Source organism: Penicillium waksmanii (assembly GCF_028829765.1).
Source record: "Penicillium waksmanii strain IBT 27052 chromosome Unknown utg000002l:1.0-3326099.0:1.0-3328782.0, whole genome shotgun sequence".
NCBI classification, from domain to species: Eukaryota; Fungi; Ascomycota; class Eurotiomycetes; order Eurotiales; family Aspergillaceae; genus Penicillium; species Penicillium waksmanii.
The window spans coordinates 276066-298986 of record NW_026643249.1 but is presented as its reverse complement, the minus strand read 5'-3'; the positions used below and the strand labels follow the sequence as shown (position 1 = coordinate 298986).

General features: G+C 49.1%; 6 protein-coding genes across 6 annotated transcripts; 2 read left to right on the top strand and 4 right to left on the bottom strand.

Annotated features, from left to right (window-relative positions):
* Nucleotides 1–712: 712 nt before the first annotated feature.
* On the top strand, nucleotides 713–1824 carry swc5 (putative Swr1p complex component (Swc5); the record flags this gene model as incomplete). Its single annotated transcript, XM_057260989.1, has 2 exons — nucleotides 713–1059; nucleotides 1131–1824. The coding sequence occupies 2 exons, from the start codon at nucleotides 713–715 to the stop codon at nucleotides 1822–1824; spliced, it is 1041 nt and encodes a 346-aa protein (XP_057125921.1).
* Nucleotides 1825–2440: 616 nt separating this feature from the next.
* Nucleotides 2441–3399, bottom strand: N7481_001769 (T2 family ribonuclease; the record flags this gene model as incomplete). Its single annotated transcript, XM_057260988.1, has 4 exons — nucleotides 2441–2496; nucleotides 2565–2757; nucleotides 2813–3107; nucleotides 3176–3399. 4 exons carry the CDS (start codon nucleotides 3397–3399, stop codon nucleotides 2441–2443), a joined length of 768 nt encoding a protein of 255 aa, XP_057125920.1.
* An 832-nt stretch (nucleotides 3400–4231) lies between these two features.
* N7481_001768 (uncharacterized protein) lies at nucleotides 4232–5926 on the bottom strand (the record flags this gene model as incomplete). The annotated part of the gene is made up of 3 exons (XM_057260987.1): nucleotides 4232–5252; nucleotides 5315–5369; nucleotides 5416–5926. The coding sequence occupies 3 exons, from the start codon at nucleotides 5924–5926 to the stop codon at nucleotides 4232–4234; spliced, it is 1587 nt and encodes a 528-aa protein (XP_057125919.1).
* A 1116-nt stretch (nucleotides 5927–7042) lies between these two features.
* Nucleotides 7043–7576, bottom strand: N7481_001767 (uncharacterized protein; the record flags this gene model as incomplete). The annotated part of the gene is made up of 1 exon (XM_057260986.1): nucleotides 7043–7576. The coding sequence occupies one exon, from the start codon at nucleotides 7574–7576 to the stop codon at nucleotides 7043–7045; it is 534 nt and encodes a 177-aa protein (XP_057125918.1).
* A 6693-nt stretch (nucleotides 7577–14269) lies between these two features.
* On the top strand, nucleotides 14270–15887 carry brlA (C2H2 type transcription factor BrlA; the record flags this gene model as incomplete). The annotated part of the gene is made up of 2 exons (XM_057260985.1): nucleotides 14270–14282; nucleotides 14536–15887. 2 exons carry the CDS (start codon nucleotides 14270–14272, stop codon nucleotides 15885–15887), a joined length of 1365 nt encoding a protein of 454 aa, XP_057125917.1.
* Nucleotides 15888–20905: 5018 nt separating this feature from the next.
* On the bottom strand, nucleotides 20906–22839 carry N7481_001765 (maltose permease Mal61; the record flags this gene model as incomplete). The annotated part of the gene is made up of 4 exons (XM_057260984.1): nucleotides 20906–21302; nucleotides 21366–21910; nucleotides 22092–22434; nucleotides 22490–22839. 4 exons carry the CDS (start codon nucleotides 22837–22839, stop codon nucleotides 20906–20908), a joined length of 1635 nt encoding a protein of 544 aa, XP_057125916.1.
* Between the last annotated feature and the right edge of the window lie 82 nt (nucleotides 22840–22921).

Sequence of the window (22921 nt, the reverse complement as noted above, 5' to 3'; positions counted from 1 at the left end):
TCTCTGGTATATGCGCAAAGAAATGGTTCATGACTGTGCAGACCGAGGGGGATGCTGCAGTCGGGGATGTGGATGCTGTGCTCGGAGATCCTTATCAGAGAACACGAGAACCAGAGGCCACTGCACTATGGAGTGTTGGTGCTGTAGTAGCTTTCGAGATCCGAGCCTTACCGAGGAGGATCAAACGTCTATTGCACTTGATTTGGACCAGCTAATGGAAAACTCAAACTATGTTCAAAAAATGGCGAATTGTTATTTCCGTCCGCTGAGCTTGACGTATAAGCTTAGCAGGGGAGTTGGAAATATGAAGTCTGGGTTGAAGAGAATGACCAAGTAGTGCCTGTACAGCAAGTAAGCCCTGGAGGCTTTTGAAAACAAGTCTGTGCTAACTATTCATGGCTCCTTCTCCTGTTCTGCGTGCAAGTTGTCGGCGAGAACTTGAAGTTTGTCCAGTCATTCTAATCCTCATTACGAGTAATAATTTTCATCGATTAGATCCTTCTACCTTTGCTTTTGTTTTCTCTAAGTATTCCCAGTAATGAATGCTGTACATTTATTTACCTTAAGGTACTTATACTACAAATGGGCCAATGAGAGCCCATAAATCAATTATATAATCCTTATCGGTACCGCCTTCGGCAGAATTATCACATTCAGCGCGTCGATAGCGTCTTTCTTCTCTTCTATACCTCACTCAACTCCCTAATTCACCATGTCAGCCGATCCAGTCGTGCAAACAGCCGCTGACATTGACGAAGAACCTTACGAGTCTGCCGAAGACGAAGACTTCCAGCTCGATGCTGCACAAGATGAGTCCGAGCTGTCCTCCGACGACGAAGCCCAGGCCGAACCCGCGAAGAAGAAACGCAAAACCGATAAGAAACGCGATGCGCCCGAGGATATCGAGCTAGATTCTGGCGATGAAATTACAATCAAGAAGGCACAGGCCAAGCGGAGGAAGCGGAAGGGGAAGAAGGGTGGTGATGATGACTTCGATCTCGACGACGATGAAGGAGGTACTGGGGGTTTTGTGCGAACACGCGCAATGAAGGCGACAATGTAAGCTCTCAGCTCTCTGCAAGACGCGGTGCAATTCAAGCCCGGTTTCTAACTTTTCTTTTCTCGAACAGCCAGGAAGAGCGCAAACCGCTAGCCAAGATCGACGGTGCGACTGTGGACGTGAATGCCCTGTGGGAACAGATGAATGACCCCGGGAATGCGCTGGGAACATCGACCTCAGAGACGGAACAACAGACCGAGTCGGCCCCAGAGCCCGATCGCTCGGTCGACACGCACAAGCAAGACCAGCCTACCGCGGATGCTGCAGAGGATAACTCTCGCCATGACCAGTACGCCGATCAGATGATCAAGATCAAGCGCACCTACAAATTCGCAGGTGAATGGATTACGGAGGAGAAGGTTGTCCCCAAGGGATCTGCCGAAGCCAAAGTCTTCTTAGCCAGTGGGGAGGCCGTTGAATACGCCGATGCAGATGCCGCCGCAGCAGCAGCGGAAGCTGCTCGAAGCCTCCGCCGACCGATCCGCAAAATATCGCGATTCGACCCCAATCCGACCGGTACAATTAAGAAGAGCTGGGAGAAACAGGCCATGGAACCCGGTGGCGATGCGAAGGGACCTAAAATCAACACTGTGGAGAAATCTCGCCTTGACTGGGCACAGTATGTCGACGAAGCTGGCATCGGTGACGAATTGCGCACACACAGCAAGGCCAAGGAGGGTTATATGAGTCGCATGGACTTCTTGGGTCGCATGGACGCCAAAAGGGAAGATGAGGCTCGCCAAGCTCGTCTCAAGGGCATGTGAAGCTTTGGGCATCGCGAGGCAATCTAAAAGCCACTTTATTAAAGCATGCAGTTCCGCTTTTTCTTTTCTTTGCAAGGAATCGATCATGAAGACTCTCAGACCAAATATGCCAGCTCCAGGTACGCCCACAGGGTTGTATTTCGGGAACGGCGTGTCCGAACCTTCATACGCTGATGGCTTGGGCATCAACTCCTTCAAAAAAGCTGCCAGTCGATCCTGATCCAATGGGTAAACCTCGTGCAGAATCTCCGCCGAGACGAAACCGAATTGGGGATCTCGTCTGGCCCGTCTGGCTCGTCAGCGTAGTGGGCCAGACGGGAACCCATTCAGTCAAGGCTCCCCTTTCGCTCATAGCTATCAAGATACGAGATGATCAAAGTCTACTCGTATTCAGCTCTTGCTACAGTCGTGGCCACACTATATTGAGATGAATCTCGAGAAAAGACTCGGTCGGAAGTCGTTTATCATTTATGGGCAATGAATACCCTTGTACTCTATATCCAAGATACCAATACAGATACCCAAAGCTAATATAAATTCATACAGCGACAAGATCCCATCGGTCTAGGACATCCATCATAGCCAATCCCACCACCTGGGCCTACGATTGAACGGCTTAATTGCTCTTGGGCACGTACTTGATGCCGCTGCTGGGGCAGCTCGCTTTGGTGACTGGGTGGTCGTTAGCAAGTCCGGCATTCATGAAAGTTGGTCGATTGATTGAATGGGAGAGAACTTACGCGTATCGGTAGCCTGGTATTTTCCAGTGATGGCATTGCCGCCGACATTAAAGAAATACCAGGCTTGGTTCAGCTTGCCACTGTCACAGCTGACATAGACCTCGGCGCCGTGCAGCTTGCTCAGAGCAGACTGGATCTCGCTGAGAGTGTAGGTCTTGGACTCATCAGGGGTGATGCCAGCATCGGACAGTGCCTATCGTATGCATTAGATATGTCATTGGACAAGAGGGTATACGTAAAGACATTACCTTGTAGGTATCCAGACCCTTGAAAAGATCGACAGTCTTCTGGAAAAAGTCGCCGACCTCCTCCTGCGGCGAGTAGTTGGAATAGCAGCTGGGCTTGATGGTGTTGACACAAGTGCCATGTTTTCCCCACTCATGCTCCCAGAAGGACTCGCTGTCGCCATTAATGTCGACCCAGTAATCCTCCATATAAGAGAGGAGGTCGGTACGGTCCTGGGCTTTCAGGATCTCGGTGATATTGGTGTAGGCGCGAGAATCATCGCAGTTAGACTCGTAGGTGCCATCACAGTTATCGGGCCTAGTAGCAGGTCAGCGAAGGTCTTCCAAGGTTCAAAACAAAAGAATATATGCCCCGGTCAAACTTACCATAGTCCGTGGATGGTCCACGAGTCGGTCGGCCCTGTGACTGGGTCGGTGTCCCAGAACTGGGTTTGCAGGAGTGCACCACCGGGATAACTATAGCAGCAAGTGCCAGCCTTGGAGGAGCTGTGGCAGCTCAGAGTGTTGTTGTTGTTGGAGCAAGTCTTGATACTGGCCGAGACGGAGGCCGCCAGGGCAATTAGGCCGATCGAGGCACGGGCGAAGGACATCTTGATTTTGTTCAAGTAATGAGAATCGCTCAATGATTGAAGTGTTCTCGTATGCCCTTCAGTCGGCAGACGGTGCTGAATGGTGAATTAATAGTCGCCCTGCCCAGGTACCAAGACACTATGAATGCACATCGCCTGCAGAAACGGCACCTCATCAGGGATGGCGATCGCTACTGATAGCAGCACATGCACTGATTAAAGGACGCTGATTCGCGCGACTCAGATCGGATATCGCCGTCAAGCAGCTAAAACGGAGTGGGACGAGCGGGGATTGAGTTGAATGGGGAAAGGTGAAACACCCAATGGCTGTCGATAATGCGCCGGGCCCCTGGAAGTCAACCTGGACGTATCTCGATTCCTGGTTTAGTTGCCGGGCCATGGGCAATCGAGGTTGCATTGAGTCTCCTGGTCCCTGCTTTTGGTGATTTCTGGACACTGGAGTCCAGCGGATCTCCGACGTTGATTGAAGCCCTGTGAGATTAAACCCGTCGCTGATCGCTCGTGTCCCCCAGTCATCTAGCGAACCAGCGCGCCCGTCGTGGGTTTTGGTGATAAGATGATCTGCGAGGGCTGAAAGTATCCTACAAGTCTCACCTTTTTAGGGAAAACGTGTTGGTTTGGGTGTTTCAAATACATCTTAGAATCCATGCCATGTGTGAAATTGATGACATGGAGAACCTCGGGCAAAGAGTGCTAGTAAGGTTGACATCATGGAAGTAAATGACAAAAGAAAAGAGAAAAAGAAAACGGATTAGAGATAAAATAAAACACAACTCCAAAGAATGCGGCCGCTAAAAGCATCATCACAAATAACCTCCAATATTATTCCAGTTCATTCGGCAAGAAGTGGCTCTTCCTCATCATGCGATATAGGATCGCGCACTCGAATATACCAGGACACGATGGAAACCAGGATGAAGATGACAGATGCTTGGAGCCACGGTAGACCCATCCAAGCATTGCCGAGATGCATTCCAAGTCGGAACAGATAGGCGAAAAGGGGACCTGCGATGAGGCCTCCCAGCGCCTGTGAGATTGCAAGGGCCGAATAAAGTGTTCCGATATGGTTGGGTAGGACGAGAGCAGTGACAAGAGTACGGGTAGCGACCAGGAAGCCCAATCCAATAGAGAGGAATACTAGACCCCAGATCAAGATGCCTGGAACCGGTGCGAAGGCCATGATACCAAATCCGACCGCGGTGAACACACTGGTCACTTGAGTGAGACGATAGTCTCGGTACTTGCCATGCAGGTTAAAGAATTTGCCGGCGATGGAGTTGAATGCGGGCATGAGAACAAGATAGTTTGACAAACTAAATATCCCACGGAGCGAGATGAGTAGGCTGGCCTGGTTGCGCCATGTCAGTAAAACGTATACTCGTTGCAATCGAATTAAATGGAGAAGAGTAGTATGTACCTTGCCAATGCTCCAGTTGAACTTCTTGGACGCGTATTGCATCAGTAAAGCAGTCGACTGTCGACTCATGAAGCCGACCCCAGCGATTATAACTAGGAGGCAAATATTGCCATCTCTCCAAATGAATCGGGTGGATTTTTTGAACTCGCGGGCCTGGTGGATAATTTCCTGCAACATTGGTTGTTTGCTTGGTGGCTCCATGTCTTCAATCGACGTCAGTGGAGCTTCATCTTGGTGTATTTTCATTTTCATTTTTGCTTTGGCGTCTGCGAGGGTCTCTGGAATGAAAATAGCTGGCAAAGTGCCTATTACGATTACAACGAGCCCAAGGATATAAGGGTACCATATATCAAAGGTCATCAAATAGGCACTGAAAGGTGTGGCCAAAATCTCTGCGATCAGGACACAGGATGAGAGGCGAAACATCGCAGTTGATCTATGGTCATGTTAGTGGGCTTCAGCTGGACGCACTCCACTAGGTCGTGAATAGGGGCTTACCTCTCCTCCTCGGAAAAGACATCCGCCACCATCGCAACGGCCATGGAGGTAATCACTTGGTCACCACCGCCGATGATGCGAAAAAGAGCCGTCATCCAAACCATGCGCAGTGGTAGTACAGTTGACCATGCGGCGACCAACCGGACCCAGAACTCCCCCTAGGATGATCCCCACGACCCCGAGATACAGCACGGGCTTGCGACCCCAGTGGTCGGCTAACACACCGTAAGGGAGCGACAAGAGGATGCTGGGTAGTACATCAAATGTTTCTTTGTACCCATTGATGAGGGCAAGCTCTCCCTGTACAAGTTCGGATTTACACGGATCCTCTGAGGGAGAGTTGAGCAGACTCGCATTCACGTCATCGCGCGAATTGAGAAGATAATTGCGACAAATGATCTGTTCAAAGATAGCTGTCTGCGGGGCTTGCGACAGAAAAAAGCCAAAATCGGCCGCGAGAATGAATATACCGCAGGCGACGAGTATCAGCAATTTCTTCCGCCCATTGTTGTTGCTGCTGCTGTTGTTGCCGTTGCTGGGTGGTTCGGAGTTCGGAGTTGGCGTCAACAGCGGTGCCGTTTCGTTGGGCAAGGATTGCGTCTCAGCGACCATGATGGTATTCACAGATTCACAACCTGACCATAGGTGTAACTTGGAGTTAAGTTAACCTTGGGAATCGGTGGGATATAAAAAGGGCGAGACTTTGAATGACAGGGAGAAGGGGCCCAATGGCGTAAGACCGTTTCCAAGGTTAAGTCACAGCCTGATCCCAGCTTATCAAAGCCTCTCGGAGCTCGAAGTCAAGCAACTCCGACGTTGAGGCTAGCACCTGGAGCATCCGATTTGCTGGATTCCCATTTCCCCGCTGAGATAAGACCCATTGTCATCATGGGCCTATCCACGTTGATGGTCGACGTGTCTTGACGTGATTTAGGGGCGAGGTAGACAGGGGTTGGGCATTCTTTGTTTCCAATGGGAGCGAGATCAATCCCAGTGCAGCGGGGTTCGGCGTTTATCATTTCAAGTTCCAAGGGTTAAAACAAGGAACTTGAAAGAAATGATTCATCCCATGGTGAGTGGTTTTTTCAACATTCACTCCAGGGCTGGCACTTGGGGTTTTCATTAGCATGACTTAAGGAAATTCAACCTTGAAGAGTGGAGAGTGGAGAAAGGAGAAGGCGTAGAAATTGGGCCGGGGGGGGAGAAATATATACATCACATTGACACCGTGGACATTTTATTCAATAAAATAAGGAAAATATTACAGTCCACGACTGCTATTACTTGCAGAATTCCATACTCTACCTATCCAATCCCCTCTTGGTTTCCAAGGCTTGCACACCTGGGCATGCAGAATAGCCTGACATATGGTGTGAGGTAATATACTATGATACCCCATACATCCATTTACTTCTAATGGATTTGACGTGCATGAAATCACTGGCGGAGAAGGTGAAACCGCTTTTTGATGAAGTACTAACTAGCCCTGAAGATATCTGGATCTCAACTTGATCACGATTTCTAGAATGAGACTACATAGTATCCCATGCGAGGCAATCACCGTCGCACAGCCTTGGCCATCTGAGTACGCAATTCTCGGTATGGCATGCCTGGTCACCATTTCAGGCATAGGCGCCCTGCTCCATTTACAATAGACCTACCTCTCTTCCCCCAACACCTTATCATATAAAAAGCCATCGCTCCCGGTTCCACCTTCCAACGTCCAAATCATCGCCAGCGCAGACTGCAGCTGGCCGCACGGTACAGGCGTTTCCCCGGGGCTTTTGACCTGGTCTGGGTGATTTGGCAATGGCCTGGTCTATTCGTCAACGATCGGTCGCGATGCTTCTCGGGGTTTTCCACCACGCTCATTGCTTTTCCTCGTCCGTTACACGGACTAGAAGGCGCCCACGGTCGGCTCGAGGCATCCTCTAGAGGCATCCGGGACTCGTGTCGGCTGTCGGAGATGAGGCATTGCTGGTCCGACTGGTTTGTTCTGGGATCCCATGGTGATTGCTGACCCATGTTCTTCTGCCGGCTGCGTACATTCTGTCGGGCGTTGGTGGGCCTTGAGCGAGTGGATCGGTGGCTGATAACGCCCAAATAAACGGATTTGGACAGTCGGATGAGAGTAGGTGTTCTTTTTTGGGTCTCTGTGTGTTTGGGTACGAGTTCGTCGAAGGCATCGATTTCCCGGGGTCGTTGTTTGCTTCGCCAGCCGGAGAGTGGGATAGCTGCTAGACTCAGCCCGCCAGTAAACATGATGATCGTCGGATGTAGTGAGGAGTTTGCTTCTTCTCCAGGGGTCGAGGGTCGAATGTCTGGAGACTGTTGAAGTTAGCGTCATTTCACAAGTTCAAATTGTCCCTTGCCCTCGATGGTTGGAATGCAAGGCAGGTGGGGGAGTAGACCTCACCACTCCGGTCAATCGGTCGAAATGTATTTCAACTTCAAGTTGTAAGTTCGCTTGAAGTTGTTCAAGCACCTGGGCACAGTACTACAAGTACTACCTAGGTAAGATTGAAGTTGGAGAGAAATGCGGGACGCTCCAGAGCTTCCAACTTCAAATAACTTCAAGTTGAAGGTTGGTTCAAGTCAGTAAACTTGCCAGTGAATGTTGTGTAGTAGTTGTGCAGTGCCCATGGAGCCTGAAGACAGGGATATATAGTATCCGCGTCCACAGGTACTAGTTACGGCATCAGTGGAACATCAAAACCACAGGGCTCAGGCTGGCACCAGTACTGAAAGAATTTTCAAGATGGAAGGTGCCTATGAGCAATCCCAATACTAACTTATATCCAGCTATTGATCTCTCCATTTTCTAATCGACCTTTCAACCTTGGAACTTGGAAGCACCAGTGACCAGCATCGTCCGATCGCAATACACTATTAGTAGATAAGCACTTTCTACATAGGATAGACCTAAACAATATTCAATCACTGAGTATGCTATCATCTCTCTGCAAGACGTATACTAGTAATTTATGAAATTCAGCTTGTGCAAAAGAAAGGGTTCATCTACGACAGGTTTGCCAACTTTCATCAACAGGTATCAGTGCCAGTATATTCAACCTAGACAGAGCCCCTCCTCACAATACTGCATTTTTTGTCCACTCAGCTCCGTCAGTAGACCACTCCTAAAATTCACTTGAATCACTACAAAATACTACCCTCCCCCCCATAGTAAGCACGGATATATCGTACAGGGCCTAGACGCAGTGATTCGCGTTGCAGGAGATCACCCGGGATTCATACAACGCTACCCCACTGAGACTGCGCGCAATATATTGAACACGTCCTGTACTTTAGGATCGAAATCAAGGAAAATCCCGCGTATAACACTGCGTTACTTCAATAGATGTGAGACCCTACCGAGTAGCGCGCTGCTCGTCGACCAAAAGAGCACACGCGATTATCTGCCCTTGGAGCAAGGGTAGAACAATATGATGTCATTTAGATTCTTCCCAGAGGAGAGTGGAAGACCCAGCTAGCCATCCCCCCTGCGGCTTTGACCAAGACACCTTGGGACGTGCTGTGCATGGATGCCCCCTCCTACCATTTGGTCTGATCTGCTAGGAATGCCTGGCATGTGTGATGTGCAGGGTCGATCACGGCAGATCGATCAGGGTCGACTTGGGCCATTCGGGGGCCCGGGGTAGCTCAGATCCCACTAGGCTTATATTGAGGCTTTGTGCATTGCTGCCCACCCCATTGCTGCGCTATTGAGCTGTCTGGCATGCGCAGAAGAACCCAACGCAATGACGTTGCTTGCGTGATCTTTGTGCTCAGACAACGCTTGGGTGCGATTGAAGGGGGTGATTTGGACTGTCTATGTTGCGTCAATTGCTTGAATAGAATTAAGAATACAATCCTTCTTCCCCCTCTGTCGCGGCCCTTAGACCTTGGGGTAACACGAGGGCGACAGGGACGAACTCCTAGAACGCCAAACGCCAGATAACCCTCTACCAAACACGACCCACCGCCCTTGGTACAAATTTACCGGGGAAACATGTCACGGGAAAGATTCGTAGGGCTCTGCTAGAAATAAACTTTCCACTAGGTGTAGTATTCTGGGAACCGGAACCAACGACGCAAGGCGATGGGACGTGCTTTGATGCGAGTCAACATAAGGAATCTACAAAAGTGCTAACTGATCTACGTAGAGAAAAAGCAAGAATTGAAAGCTTCTTGGTTTTTTTGTTCCTATTCTTCGTTATGGCAATTCCATTTCTGTCTTAGATATCGAGGGAACGGCCGTTGGTGGAAAAAGAAAGTGGTGATGCAAGGGGGTGGGGACAGCGAAAGAAGGGGTAGGCGGGCCATCAAAGCCTCAGGAACAGTTTCCTCGAATAGGACCTTTGCATTGGCTCACATTACTATTGATGTGTGTTGCAGAATATCTTTGCCAGTACCTTCCCTCTCATAGGACGGGCGCTTTGAACCGGGCTGAGCAAATCATACTAGATGCCGAAAACCCCAGAAATGAAATTTTTATTTTTTTTTTGAGAAAGATATGTCGGGAGAGAGGAACTGATATTATCTCTCTCCGGCTGATTTTATGAGATCTACCACCGACCTAGGGCTACTGGTGATCTCAGCGATTTATTATTGCAGAGCTGGTAGGAGCTCACTCGATTTTCTCCGAAAAGCTAAAGTGCCACTTCTCATAGTTCATCGGTCTAATGATCGCCATTGATGGCCAGGTACTCGACCAAATGCCAGATCATGAGGAAACCTAAGTACAGGACTAGTGGAAGTATGCACTTATCGCTGAAGCGAGATACGTTGATACAAGGTAAAGCCACAAAGCGCCTGATAACGGGAAACTCACTGGATGTGCGTGGCCGTTGCTGCACAAAGACAATAAACCACAGTGATGCTTACCACTTGCCCCATACCCGTGTAGGCGGATGGTGTGAGGAAACACCGAGGAATGTTTCGACCCCAGATCATAACACAAATTGTAGTAGAGGATCAATATCATGGTATGCTGGAAGGGGTTCTATTGGCCCATGTGTATGAATTGACCATTCTGGATTTTCCCCGCAAAATGATCGACCGCTGGTACCTCGCCTGTGCGCAGAGTCGAGAGACCTGCATATTTCTGCGCGATCTGAGCTGGATTTCTGACTGGTCGACTATGAATGGGAGCTCGGTGCGTTCGGCCTTTGGTGCGACAGGGGTCTGAGAAAGATCGAAAACCACTAGTGCCAATCACAAGGCCCGGGTACCTGGTACCAACTGTGATAATCGTGCTAATGTATGTCCAGATGCCGGAGGCTCCATTGGGTTTTACGTGAAGGGGGATGTCCGGGTGTTCCTGGTCGATAAAAAACTTAGCGTAGAGTCTAGGTTCCAATTTTGTGAGGGCCGAATCAAAGGCGATTTGTGCCTGAGCATCAAAGATGAGCAACAGTGGACCATGCAATAGTTCAAAGTGTTGAGCTTTGGATGTTTCTCACCACAATTTAGACACCAAGCGTCGTGCCCAGCCCATTCCAACTCCTGAGTTCACCACGAGCGCTCGTGAAATTGATGCACCAAATCCCGATGCGCGAGCAATGGCAATTGATCAAATGTGAAGGTTTCCCGATGCAATGACGAGGCAAGCACAGACAGCCAAGAGGTATGTACAAAATTTGGATGCCTCGATGTCATGATCAGCCACAATGGCCTAAGCTCATTCCCACCAAGCCTCTGGTGGCGTCTCAAGTCAGTTCCTGGCTTGGCAGAAGAGGTTTCCCCGAATGGTATGACTCGATGTGACAATGGAGCTCAGATTCACAAGACGCTATTAAAACTCTCTCCCGCGAACCAAATGATTATGCGGTGGCCTCAGCACTGCTGTGCGCGAGTAAAATTGGTGGCAGTTCGCCCTGCCAGTCGATCAATCGAGTGTCTCGAACCTTTTCGTTAACAATGATTGGCGTAATGGACCGTCACTTGCAAGTTTTTGGCAATCTGAAGGATAAAATGAGTGTCTTGGCAGATTAAGATAACCGATAGAGCCCAAGCAGTGAAGCAAGTCATCCCTTGAGATGCAGGGGATCCCGCGATGTCTGGGGACACTCTGGCTTCCTCCTGGCCCTTGCGGCCGATTCAGGTCCGTGCTGGGATTACTTGCGGTAGCTAGAGCAGAGAGCAGCAGATGTGATTAAACTCAGTAGGGCGTACTTGAGGCTACAAGAATACTTCTCCATGGAGAGAGTTTCAGATGATCCAGCCCCAGAATGCCGGGTGAACGGCGTAAAAAAAAGAATGACCGCGAGTGGCCCGGCTATTCAGGGCTGAGACTAAATCTGGACCAAACGCGATGGCAATTGGATCGTTGGAAACCAGAAACCCAGGAACTTGGGACGGAAACAAAGTACAATAGTCCCGGTGGTTATTGCAGGATGACACATCTCATATCTGCTGATGTCGATCATTCCTGCTCGGTGGCCAAAAGGTATCCTGAAACTAACCTGCATGAAACATGGATTCCTTGTTGCTCGTGTGCTGACATGAAAGACGATAGTGGTATTCTTGAGTGAGGTTTTGCTCGATGAAGATAGAGGGAGCGATTGGGGTTAAATCGGACCCTCGACAAGATCGACGAGCAACGACATGGATCGACGATGCCGGTGTGAAAAGTGGATCAGGTGGAACCAGCCTCAACGGATTGGAGCCAGTTCGAGGCCATCCGGGCAGCCCGGGATTGGGCTTGAAGGTAACGATGGAAAGCAGTGGTTAATCTGCATTGTTTACCGCAGACTCGGACCCCAAGCAAGCGCAGAGCTACGTCGGTGGCCCTTCCCCGGAGTCTTCAGGCGTGCATTCAAAAAATGATAGCTCCTCTGTGGCTCAGCCTTAGACGAGCGTTAGAGTTTTGCTCATATTAAACTGTCGTCGCGCATCAGCGCGGCGCTTAGACCCGGTGCGAGCTGTCAGAAGCGGCGGTGCCGAAAATTTCGGCGTAGCTTTTCGGAGTACGATAATCGGTTCTACTTCAGATGTGCTGGGACCTACTACTAAGGGTCTCTAGCCTAACATGCGCTCGCCAAATTGAGGGCTAGCTGGCCGTCCAAGTATACCCAGCATAAATTGCACTGCTCCTGTCTCATCGATCCACCGGATGCTTAGTGCATATCCATTCGCAATGTGACACACAAGCCGCCCGGGCAGAAGCGTCCGAGAGGCAAATTCGGATTCTGGGGATTGGAATTCCAGAGTAGCCGCGGGGATGTTTAAGGGGCGATTGTGTCCCGCCATTGCTCGTCGCGAGCGGAGAGAAGTCGATGCATGACGCTCGAGCTGGTGTCGCCACTGAGTTCGTGGCTGGAAGTGCACCCATGCTCCCAGGAATCTGCAGCAGCTCGAGGTCGAGAATGCACGAAAGCTGGGCGAACTCGCCACGCAGGTGCTGGGACAGTAGATGCTATTTTGCTCCAACCAGGAGGGGTTCCTTCGATTTCGGTCTGGACTGACGCGTGATGAATCAGAAAGCTCCCCTGGACCCGATGCAGGTCCGAACTAGCTCCGTATAGCGTCTCGCCCAAGCAATTGGGAGGAAAGAGGTGTAGTACCACTAATCTTTCCCGGTGGAATGGGTTCGACGTAGGCCGACCTCCGATGGTAAGGGATTCTATTATCTGTACTCGACTGCATACAACAATCGCAAAGGGTATCAATTTTTCTCCCCCAGCATGTCTATTTCCCCCAGAAGCACATTCCAATCATGTCCGATGACGACGGTGACCACTATTTGTCACAGTGGCCTAGAGCCCTATGAGTCGATCCATGCCCCGGAAAGTGAAGCCAAAGTGCGTGGAGCGGAGAATAGCAGAATGAGTGACTGGAATTCGCAATGTTACCTCTCCGGGCTATGGGCGGTAATTAGCACGGACCAGACAACGTCTGACCTGACCTGTTCGACCGGTCTGACCTGTCGCAGGGCCCGCCAAAGACGATCGATCAACCGGTCGGAGCTCACATTGCCATAATATTTCTGTGTATATAGTATCACGAATAGGAATAGTTAATCCCCATGAACCGTGGATGAAGGTATTTGAGATCCTCACACCTAGCAGGTGTCTTAGGTTAATTGAAACATCAATTGTCCCTCCTAGAAGAAAGGATAGCGAAACACTGAGTGGGGCGAGGATCGATGATCGCCGTCCGGGGGCGATCCGTGTGTCTCTTACAGTAGTACCGAGAGACTAACACTCGCACTAGTGTTGACTGGGTTGAGAGAAAAGTGCTGGGGGGCAGATCCAGCAAGAAGAAGTCGATGCATGTCAACTACGATTTAGACTCTACTCACATTGCGCGGGATGTAAGAGGCGCAGCCGGGCATTCCAGTCGCTGCTGGGCTCGATCCACCTGCAGTCTGCAGGTGTGAAATTTCATTTTCTTGGTTTATTTTAATTCGAAAATCATAATTCCCAAAAAATAGAATTTAATTTTTTGCTTTATTCCTATTTTTAATAAAAAAAAATACTCCCAAAAAGAAACGTAGGTTAGGGATGCTAATCAGTCGATCGGCCCTCTGCCCCGATCGCAGCAGAACGGAACAAGCTTCCAAAGTCCCAAGTCTCTCAAGTATAAACCCCTTGTTCTCCTCCAGCCCTTTCTGCTTCTCAATCACCTAGAAAAGCCCTCAACCCTTACTCTCTCCCTTATAACATCCCCCAGCAACCCTCGAGACAAGGGCGATCTCCATCTGAAACCCAACCTCCCCCTGCCCCTCCTCTGCCCCGGATTTTTAGCATTCTACCTGCTCCATTGCTCTCCTAGATCACTCGTGTCTTGCCTACGAGTGGTACCTTTGGTCGATTACCAGCCTCAAACCTCTTCATTCGGCAACCAGTTCAACCCGCGACGCGCTGCAGCCGTGTCTCCGGTAACAGAAGTCTCATAGTCTGCATTCCTGGCCTTGCTTTCAGGCACGCGACGCGCTTGGATCAGATTCAAGCCATGGCGTATAGCTGTATGTCCGATCCCCACCCGTCGATTTGATGCTGGGCCGATTTGTTTATTTCTGCTCGTTTGTCCCTCTTTTTGCCCTTCCAACATTCTTTCCTTCGCTCTCTGTGCCTGTTCCCTCGTTCCACTTCCTTCGTTCTCTTTCGTCCTTCTTTATACTCGTCCTTTATTTACTCTTGCCTCCTGTTTGGCCCTTCACTCACTTCAACTTCCATTCCTTCTATCTTACAGTTGGACTAATATCCCACTGCCCGTAGGTGACAGCATCGTTGACACTGTCGCCCCTCGCTCTTTCAAGACAGAAGATCTTGACGACATGAGACCTCAGGGCCAGCATATCTCTGACCGTTTGACTGTTGAGGTTGATTGCCGCTCCCTCGGCCCTAGCGAATGCCCCTCGATGACCTCGAGCTTCTCTCCTTTGGAATCACCGACTCCCACCCCCACCAGTCTCTACAGCCACAACTCAATGGCTTCTCCTACCTGGCATGAAGCTGGCCAGTACCACGGCATCCCAATGGAGCGTCGAACTTCCGCAACCCCGTTGCGTAGCGCTTTCAAAATGGCTGATTTGACCTCGGGTGATGCTATGGGAATGCCTTATGGTAACATGGATCGCACCGAGCAGATGCCAATGGAGTATCTTCCGGGTTACGATGAAAATGTCGACCAGTTCTACTTCCCTCAAGAAGTACCAAAAACATTCGACCAGACAGGATTCCCCTACCAAGCTCCCATGGGCCAGTATAACACCATGCCTCGCAACCATCATTACCAGTACCGACCACAGCAGTCCACCTACCTGCCCGAATCCGCATCCAATCCATGCTTGTCTCGCCCCATCTTCAACCAACCTCCCACCGAACAGATTCCCAACTCGGTGTCCATGTCGAATATGCTTCAATTTATGCCTCCCGCCGATTCCATGCCACCTCAAACGATCGCACCCCGCCAGGCATTCCACCACACGGCCCCCGTCACCCCACCCTCATCTTCTTACTCTGAATTTCCTACAAATCTTCAAACTTTCAAAGCCCACACTCCTTCCACACCTGTCCGCTCCAACTCCATTGGAACGCCCTCGGGTACTGACACCCCAATGAGCCGCCTATCTGGTGGCAACGAATATCAAGAAGAGTTCCCCATGTCTCCAATTTACCGGGATGGGATTATGAGAGCTCATCGCCAACCTTCGCGGAAACCTTCCAAGAAGCAGCTGATTCGCTCCAACCTCAGCCTCGAGAATCTTCCCGCTGTGATTAAGCAGGTCCAATTCAAGTGCAAGGAGCCTGGTTGCAAGGGACGTTTCAAGCGCCAGGAGCATCTCAAGCGGCACATGAAGAGCCACTCCAAAGAGAAGCCCCATGTTTGCTGGGTCCCTGGCTGCCACCGCGCTTTCTCTCGGAGCGACAACCTCAATGCTCACTACACCAAGACCCACAGCAAGCGAGGTGGTCGAAACCGCTATGTCGCTACCCTTGACGACACCAGCCAGGATTACGACCCAGACTTCCGTGGTCAGCTCACACCCGATGGCCGGCCTATCTATGGATCTAAGCTTGAGGATCCCATTCCCGACTGTGGTGACCTGGATGGATGGGACGACTAAATGAAACCATCCCATTTCACAAAAAGCAAATAAACAATATCCACAAACCAAAAATCACATCACAAAAACAACAAACGAAAAAACAACCAATACAATTTCAACACATTCGCGACGTTCCACCACAGTCGTAATACTAGATTTGGCCATGCAGAGACCTCCTCCAAAGGCGGCCTTGATTTGATACCCTTCTGATGGTGGATCGGTCATACCGATGAAACAGGCATTTACCGGCCAGGTGGCCGATACGGCGTTGTACATGTCTTTTGGGTGCAGGATCGCAGAAGATTCCTGTGCCATTTATTTTTTTTAACTTATTATTCTTGCATAATTTGTCCGGTGCGAAAAGGGCTTGGTGCGGCACTCTGGGATCTTTTGTCGGCGTTTGCAAATCTTCGCTTGAATTGCCGGTTTGGATAATCACTAGGGAGGATTGGGAGACGATCATGTACAATCAGCTACAATGTGCTTTTTCTTCTAGTTATTGCGTGTACCACCATCTATATCATCTTGTGGCATAATTCAAAACACACACTATAACTTCACAATTTCCACACGTTCACCTTCACCGTATAGTAGATCATCGCACTTGCTTTCGTTTGAATAGGCACATGCATAGTACGTGGTCCCCCCGAACTGCTGGCCTCTCCCGAGGGATCGACGACTGTGTCATATTTCACCTCGCACTTGTGGTGGGGCATCCAGAGATCGAATCGTCATTCTCCACCTTCCACTTCCACTTTTACTTCAAATCCTCGATCATAACACTTACTTCGGCTTCCAAGCTCCCCTTTCCCCTCATGCAAACTATAAGAAGCTCCAGCCAGTTCTATTTTTTGATTATTTGATAGCTCCACCATGTTCATACAACCAGGGCCATTGAATCTTGTTTGGCCCCGTTCCACGGTTCCCCATTGTGAATGTTACACATCACACCCGCGCCCCGACGGTTCGAGACACCTCCAGCATGTACCTGGATCGTTCCATCCGATCTATCTGGTGCTGTGGATCATCCCACTAGGCGGAACTGACTCGATTGCCACACCTCTAATCGGCCGCTCACATTTCTTCCTAAGGTTCTTGCGTTATCCGGCCTCGCCCAGAGGCCACCAGCGCGGCGCTCTCCACATTCCAAACGTAACGGGCTGACTTCCCATTCGCGCTCCCCTGTTTCAGATCATTTTTCTTCTCCATGCCATCACGGATTTGGTTTCGTTTGATTTCTTCGTTGATTTCGATCGTAACCCTTCACACTCGACTTGGCCACTCATTTGTTACAACTTACGACATAGGGTGGGCCACGCACAACAGACTAATGCGAATCATGCAGCCCAGGTGTAGCAATGGGAATCTAGGGTCTTTCCCGTCTCTTTTTCTCTCTCCTCAAAACTTTACTTTCAGCTTAAAAATTGTTTTCTTTTTAACGAAACCCTGCGCCACCAGGTCTGACCCGACCGACCTTCTGTGGCTAACAACATGTGGAGTGAACCAGCGATCTTCGCTAACGAAATAGGCGACTTGCATCTCCTGCCAAGATCTTGGGAACGGCGCTCAGACAGCCTGGATTCAAGAGCCGCGCAATTCAGTCGAGGGCACTGCCCTCGCTCATTGGGTCCGTACATTCGCTCTCATTCCCGCGGACGCGGTGCGGCTTGGGCCTCCCCGGATGAGATTCCTACACTAATTGCCTCGAAACATCTTATTCTAGCTCTAACTCACCGGTTCGTCATCTGTCCAACATGATCTACGGATTCTCGATGTCGCTTGCATATGCATCGCCTTGAATGATCTCCCAATGAGTGACAGGTTTAGGGCGTCCTACGTGCACCGCTACTCGTGTCGATAAACTTGACTCGTAGTCCATAGCTGTTGTAACCAAGTATCTTTTCTGAAGGTGTTACCCTCTTTTTGACTTAATTTTGTCATTTTTCCCGTATTCCAAAAACCAGATTCCTAATTTCCCAGATTTGAAATTATGGTTCCCACTCGGTACAACGGGAAATGCATGGCTAGAGAAGTTTATGCCGGCGTGGTTACACGGTGGGGTGCTACGTACTTTGATCAAACAGGCCCGGTAGGAAACTGAGGAATAAGGTACAGGGGCAGGACTTTCTTCGTATCTCCGACCGGATGCATGAAAGTATAGCCTCAGGGGAAAGAGTTGAAGAAACTTGCTTTTTCGCGGTTCTGGAATCCTGCCGGGTGAAGGGACCGGCACTATTCGGGCATTGCTTTCTTTTCTTTTCTGTTTTTGCTTTTCATTTTCTGCAAGACTGGGCTCATATCAGCGATCTCCCCGTTTGTTATTGGATGTTGGGACATTACCCTTTTGGGCACATTCGAAAGATGCATGCTCCCAAATCGAAATGGAATAGAACGAACTTCACTCTGCAGTATGTACCGTCGGTCTGGTTTCACTGTATGATCTTCCACAGCTATCCACGCAAGCACGGCTGGGAATCAGGGCTATGTGGGATGCGGGAAGGTCAATTGGGTAATGTAACTAGGGTCTAGTCCAGCATTCCAGTCAATATCCAACCAGTTGGAATTGCCGCGTGCTGAGCTGGCATGTCTGTGCCTCTAGTATGTCGGCTGGGCGGAACCTGGCGGTACATATGGCTGTTGCCAATCTTGCCTACTTCGGTTTGACAATAACCGACTTTTTATCGTTAAGGTTATTTTTTTAGAAGTAGATCCCTGGAACAAGATGAATGCTGCTCGCTCGATGCAACCATGCAACAATCAGCCGAGGTAGTAAATACCTGCGCGTGGTTCATGGCTGTGCTGCGGGCGACATGCATTGGAATGTGAGGCCGGGGTGAGATGGGTTGTTGCTCGAGTCGGTCTGGACTTTCCTGATACTGGGACAGGGACGATAATCGCATTTTCCATCACGCATGCAAACTTGTAACTCAAAATCTCCTCTTCTCATCGGAAAACGTCTCACTCAGAACGGAATTTTGATTGTCATCCGGGGTGAGGTTCCTATCCCTCGCTTTAGGATATGTCTTACATTGTATGTGGGTGTTTTGATGCTGACTCAAACTTAACCTTGAGCTCAAATAGGAAGTGTCTTGGATAGATACTTTCATTTGGGCTGTCCTTGATGCATTTCTGCGCGATTTTTGTAAATCAATAACATCGGGTGCCAATGCAGGTTGATGTCGGTGTAGTTCGGCGACATGGCTTCTATAGCGGTGAACATAATCGATGCTCGGCCACCCCCGCCAAGAGCAGCTTTGACAAGCAGGGCTGTATTAGCACCTTAGGCCTGATGTGACCATTTTTATTATTCAACGATTCAATATAGGCACAATGCTTGCACTGGACATATCAATCAATAATTTCTATGCGTCTTGCATATGAATTTCTGACCCGATGTCTAACACCATTTTGGGGTCTTTGATTCTCGTAGACTATACTGCACACTGTTCCTATATCCAATCCACTGAAATTTGAAGAAATTGCTGAGCAAATCTTCGGGGAAGTACAGATGCTCTTATTCACGGCCTGAACTCTCACTCTGAGTCTTTCGGGGGCATAGAGAATTGTTATCGGTAGATACTGGAATTGAAAGTTGTGACCCTAACCACTTTCTATACCAGCATTGAGCAATATTTCGACACTATAAAAGTGTAGGTAAATCTAGACAAAAGGTCATAGAGCACTGAAATCACGCACAATCAGAACCCCAGATTCATTAACTAACTTTCATGTCTTGATAACCTGTAGCCTAAATTGCCCCTGAAGGTTGTTGAGGAAATCCTCCTATATTTCCCTACATGCCTGTATAGATCAAAGAGTGTTTCGACACCACCATTTGAGGCATTTATAACACTTAACTCAGATGAAGCAACACGTTTCGGACTATTCTTCAGCTAAGAGGATGAAATAGGCCTTGCTATTTCTACCAGAAATATCACACTCAAGGTAAGCAATCAAAACACGGTCACACAAAACCTTATAGAAAAACTTGTCAAATAGGTCAGTACGTAGATTAATTATGCGCTGAAATTCAACACACTGCCTGGCGATCTCAAAGTAGATTTTCAAAGTTCCAAGGTTACTGCTAACCAGACACTGTAATACCATCAATATGTTAGGGACTTTGGTCTTGAAGCTGTTCGGGTGCACCAACACTCGTGGACCACGAATGGAATCCAAGTGAGAAATGAATGATCCAACAAACACAGAGCTACTACTAACCCATATACTTCTATCCTAGCTGGTCATGGTTTGTGACATTCAAACAGGATGTATAATGCAGATCTGTTGCGAAAATTGCGGGCATGAAATCAGTGATAGAATTTCGATGTTGAAGGCTGATTAGAATCATTAGATTCCAATGTGCGTCCCGGGCTCTCATCTGCTTAATTCCCGGCCTTCATGTCATTTAATTTAGAAGTTTGTCATCAAAGTGCCCATGGCTCAGTACTAGTCCAGAATAAGATGGCTTGACAGTTGGCTTATGTCATGAATCACACGTATTTATTTGCGCAATGGCCCGTGGGTCATCTTCCCCCTAAATATTCTGTCAATCATGATCTGGGGTAGACCATGCCCCGCTTGGTCCATTTACCTGACTCGGAGCCTGAGATTCATGAGTTCTCCGCGGCAGAGCAATAGATCTAATAGTAATAGTACTTTCATAAACCCCTGCCCACCACAAAGCGTCTGTGATCGCCCCTTACTATGATGACACGTTTCTATTGGAGTGACATGTTTCATGGACACCAATAAAATATATCAAGCTCAACAGTCTGAGTAAGGACCCTTCAATTCTTTTGTGTGTATCCAATTACTGGTTGCATGTGTGGCTTTGCTCTCAAGTTAGCATCTGTTTTGGCCTCCAGGGCTCCGACTTACTGTGAAGATCTCAGATGTTCATGAACTCGAAGTAATTATCCTATTCTTTTTTACCAGTAACCATCTGACAAGTAAAACATAATACGACCACATTGATTATGAATAGTACTACTAGTAATGACAAAAGGCCACCTGCTCATTCGGCCTCAGGATCGCTACTCGTCCTGGCCAAGTTTCTGTAACTGCTGAGGCATGGCACACTGGTACTTGCGGAAAGCCCGTGTTCCCACATTCTCGTTAAACATCTCATCCAGCTCCTCGAACGATCTACCCTTGGTCTCGGGAATTATAAAATAGACACCGACCAGCGCAACAGCCCCCATAGCTGCAAATATCCATCCAATCTTGCCGCCCAAGTTAGCTTCATCCGTATTGTATAGATATGGGATAGCCACATTCCACACCGTGGAGAAGAAGTAGTTGAAAGTGAACCCAATAGCCATAGATTTGGCACGAAGACGCACGGCGGATACTTCGCCAGCAATAGCCATTGCAGGGCCGATTGCGGGTCCGTAAACCCACCATGAAAGCTGGAGGAATATTCCAACGACCCTGATGAGAGATATCAGATGCCATTGCAAAAAATGGAAGAATTAACACTAAATGTTGACTTACCACAAGGCGTCACTTGATTTTGGGAAACAACCTGCGATGCCCATCACTGTAAAGAAGGTTGTGGAGAGGGAGATGCCGAACATGATCAGCTGTCTGCGGCCAACCTTGGTCATTAGAAAGGCAGTGAGGATGGAACTGGCAATACCAAAACCAATGCCGATCTCAGTCATCATGCCAATCTTGGCAGAAGACATACCAGCCTGGACCAGGAAGTAAGGTCCATTTGACATGAAGCTAGATCCAATGACCTGCTGTAGAGCGTTGCAGAACAGAATGATGCGAGTGCGACGCCAGTTTGTCCCACGGAAACACTCGAGGAAGCTAGTCTCCTTCGATTCAGCACTCCGCGCTTTTTCTTCCTCGTTGACCCTAGTTATCTGGCCAAGAAGCCCAGTGATTTCTGATGATTTGTTGCCCAGTCGAACGAGGGACTTGCGTGCTTTCTCAAGCCGGTTCTTCATGACCAGGAAATAGGGAGACTCGGGGAGGAATGGGAGGAACAGAAGGATCACACCTGGCCAGACCCATGCAGCGGCAAACAGGACCTTCAGAGAGTTAGAATCTGTTGCAACTGTAGATGATCATTTCAATCTTACCCGATAGGCATCCGAGGAGATCATTGACATGCGAGGCAATGCTACAGAAGCAGCAATCATATATCCGAGATTCTGTTTCCAGTTAGCGTCAATCATGTTTCACTACCATACTAGAAATTTGAAGCTTTACCATGCAGAATGTAAAGAAAGACAAGGCAATACCACGCAGTGGAAGTGGGGTCACCTCCGAGATATAGGTTTGCCCAGTGGTTAAACAGATACCCATTGACAGGCCATTTACAATCTTGCCAGCAAGAAAGACACCGGGGGTATGTGAGGTATACACAACGGCCACGCCAGCTGCAGACACAATCGCGGCCAGGAGAAATGAAGCACGCCGACCTAGAAGGTCTTGCACCGGTCCGGCGATGGTTGCCCCGATCATCGTGGCCACTTGTGCCATGGCATTCCATAGAGACTGCCAATATGCTGGAATCACGTATGTTCCGTTGGTCAACTCTCCAAACTCCATACTAGACCTCGATTAGTCTTGCGTCGGTGTTCATCAATAAAAAGAGAGAAACATACGCAAATCCCGGCATTGAAAGGGACAGCGATAATACTAGATTATCGAAACCATACATGAATGCCCCTAGATTACCATAGAGACAGAAGAGAAAGACCCAGGGATTTTGGGCTAAACACTGCCATGCAGTCTGCTCCTGGCATCCCTGCTCATCCTGCATGGTATCGTGTGTCGTAACATTTTCCAAATGGGTGGATTTTAACTTCTGGTCAGTAGTCTCCATTTCTTCGGTCTGTGAGAGATCTTGAAGGTCGACACCGGGGTATCTGAAGGAAACGATGGAAGGAATCAGGCATTTGAAGGCATTCCCCCCGGGTTTTCCCCAGTGTGGGGAAGTTGACGTGGACGGCATTTCCAATACTTGTTCCACTTTGCCTCGGGGTTGGTTGACCCGCCCACTCGGGAATTCCGAGGCTGCTGGAGAAATATTGCGC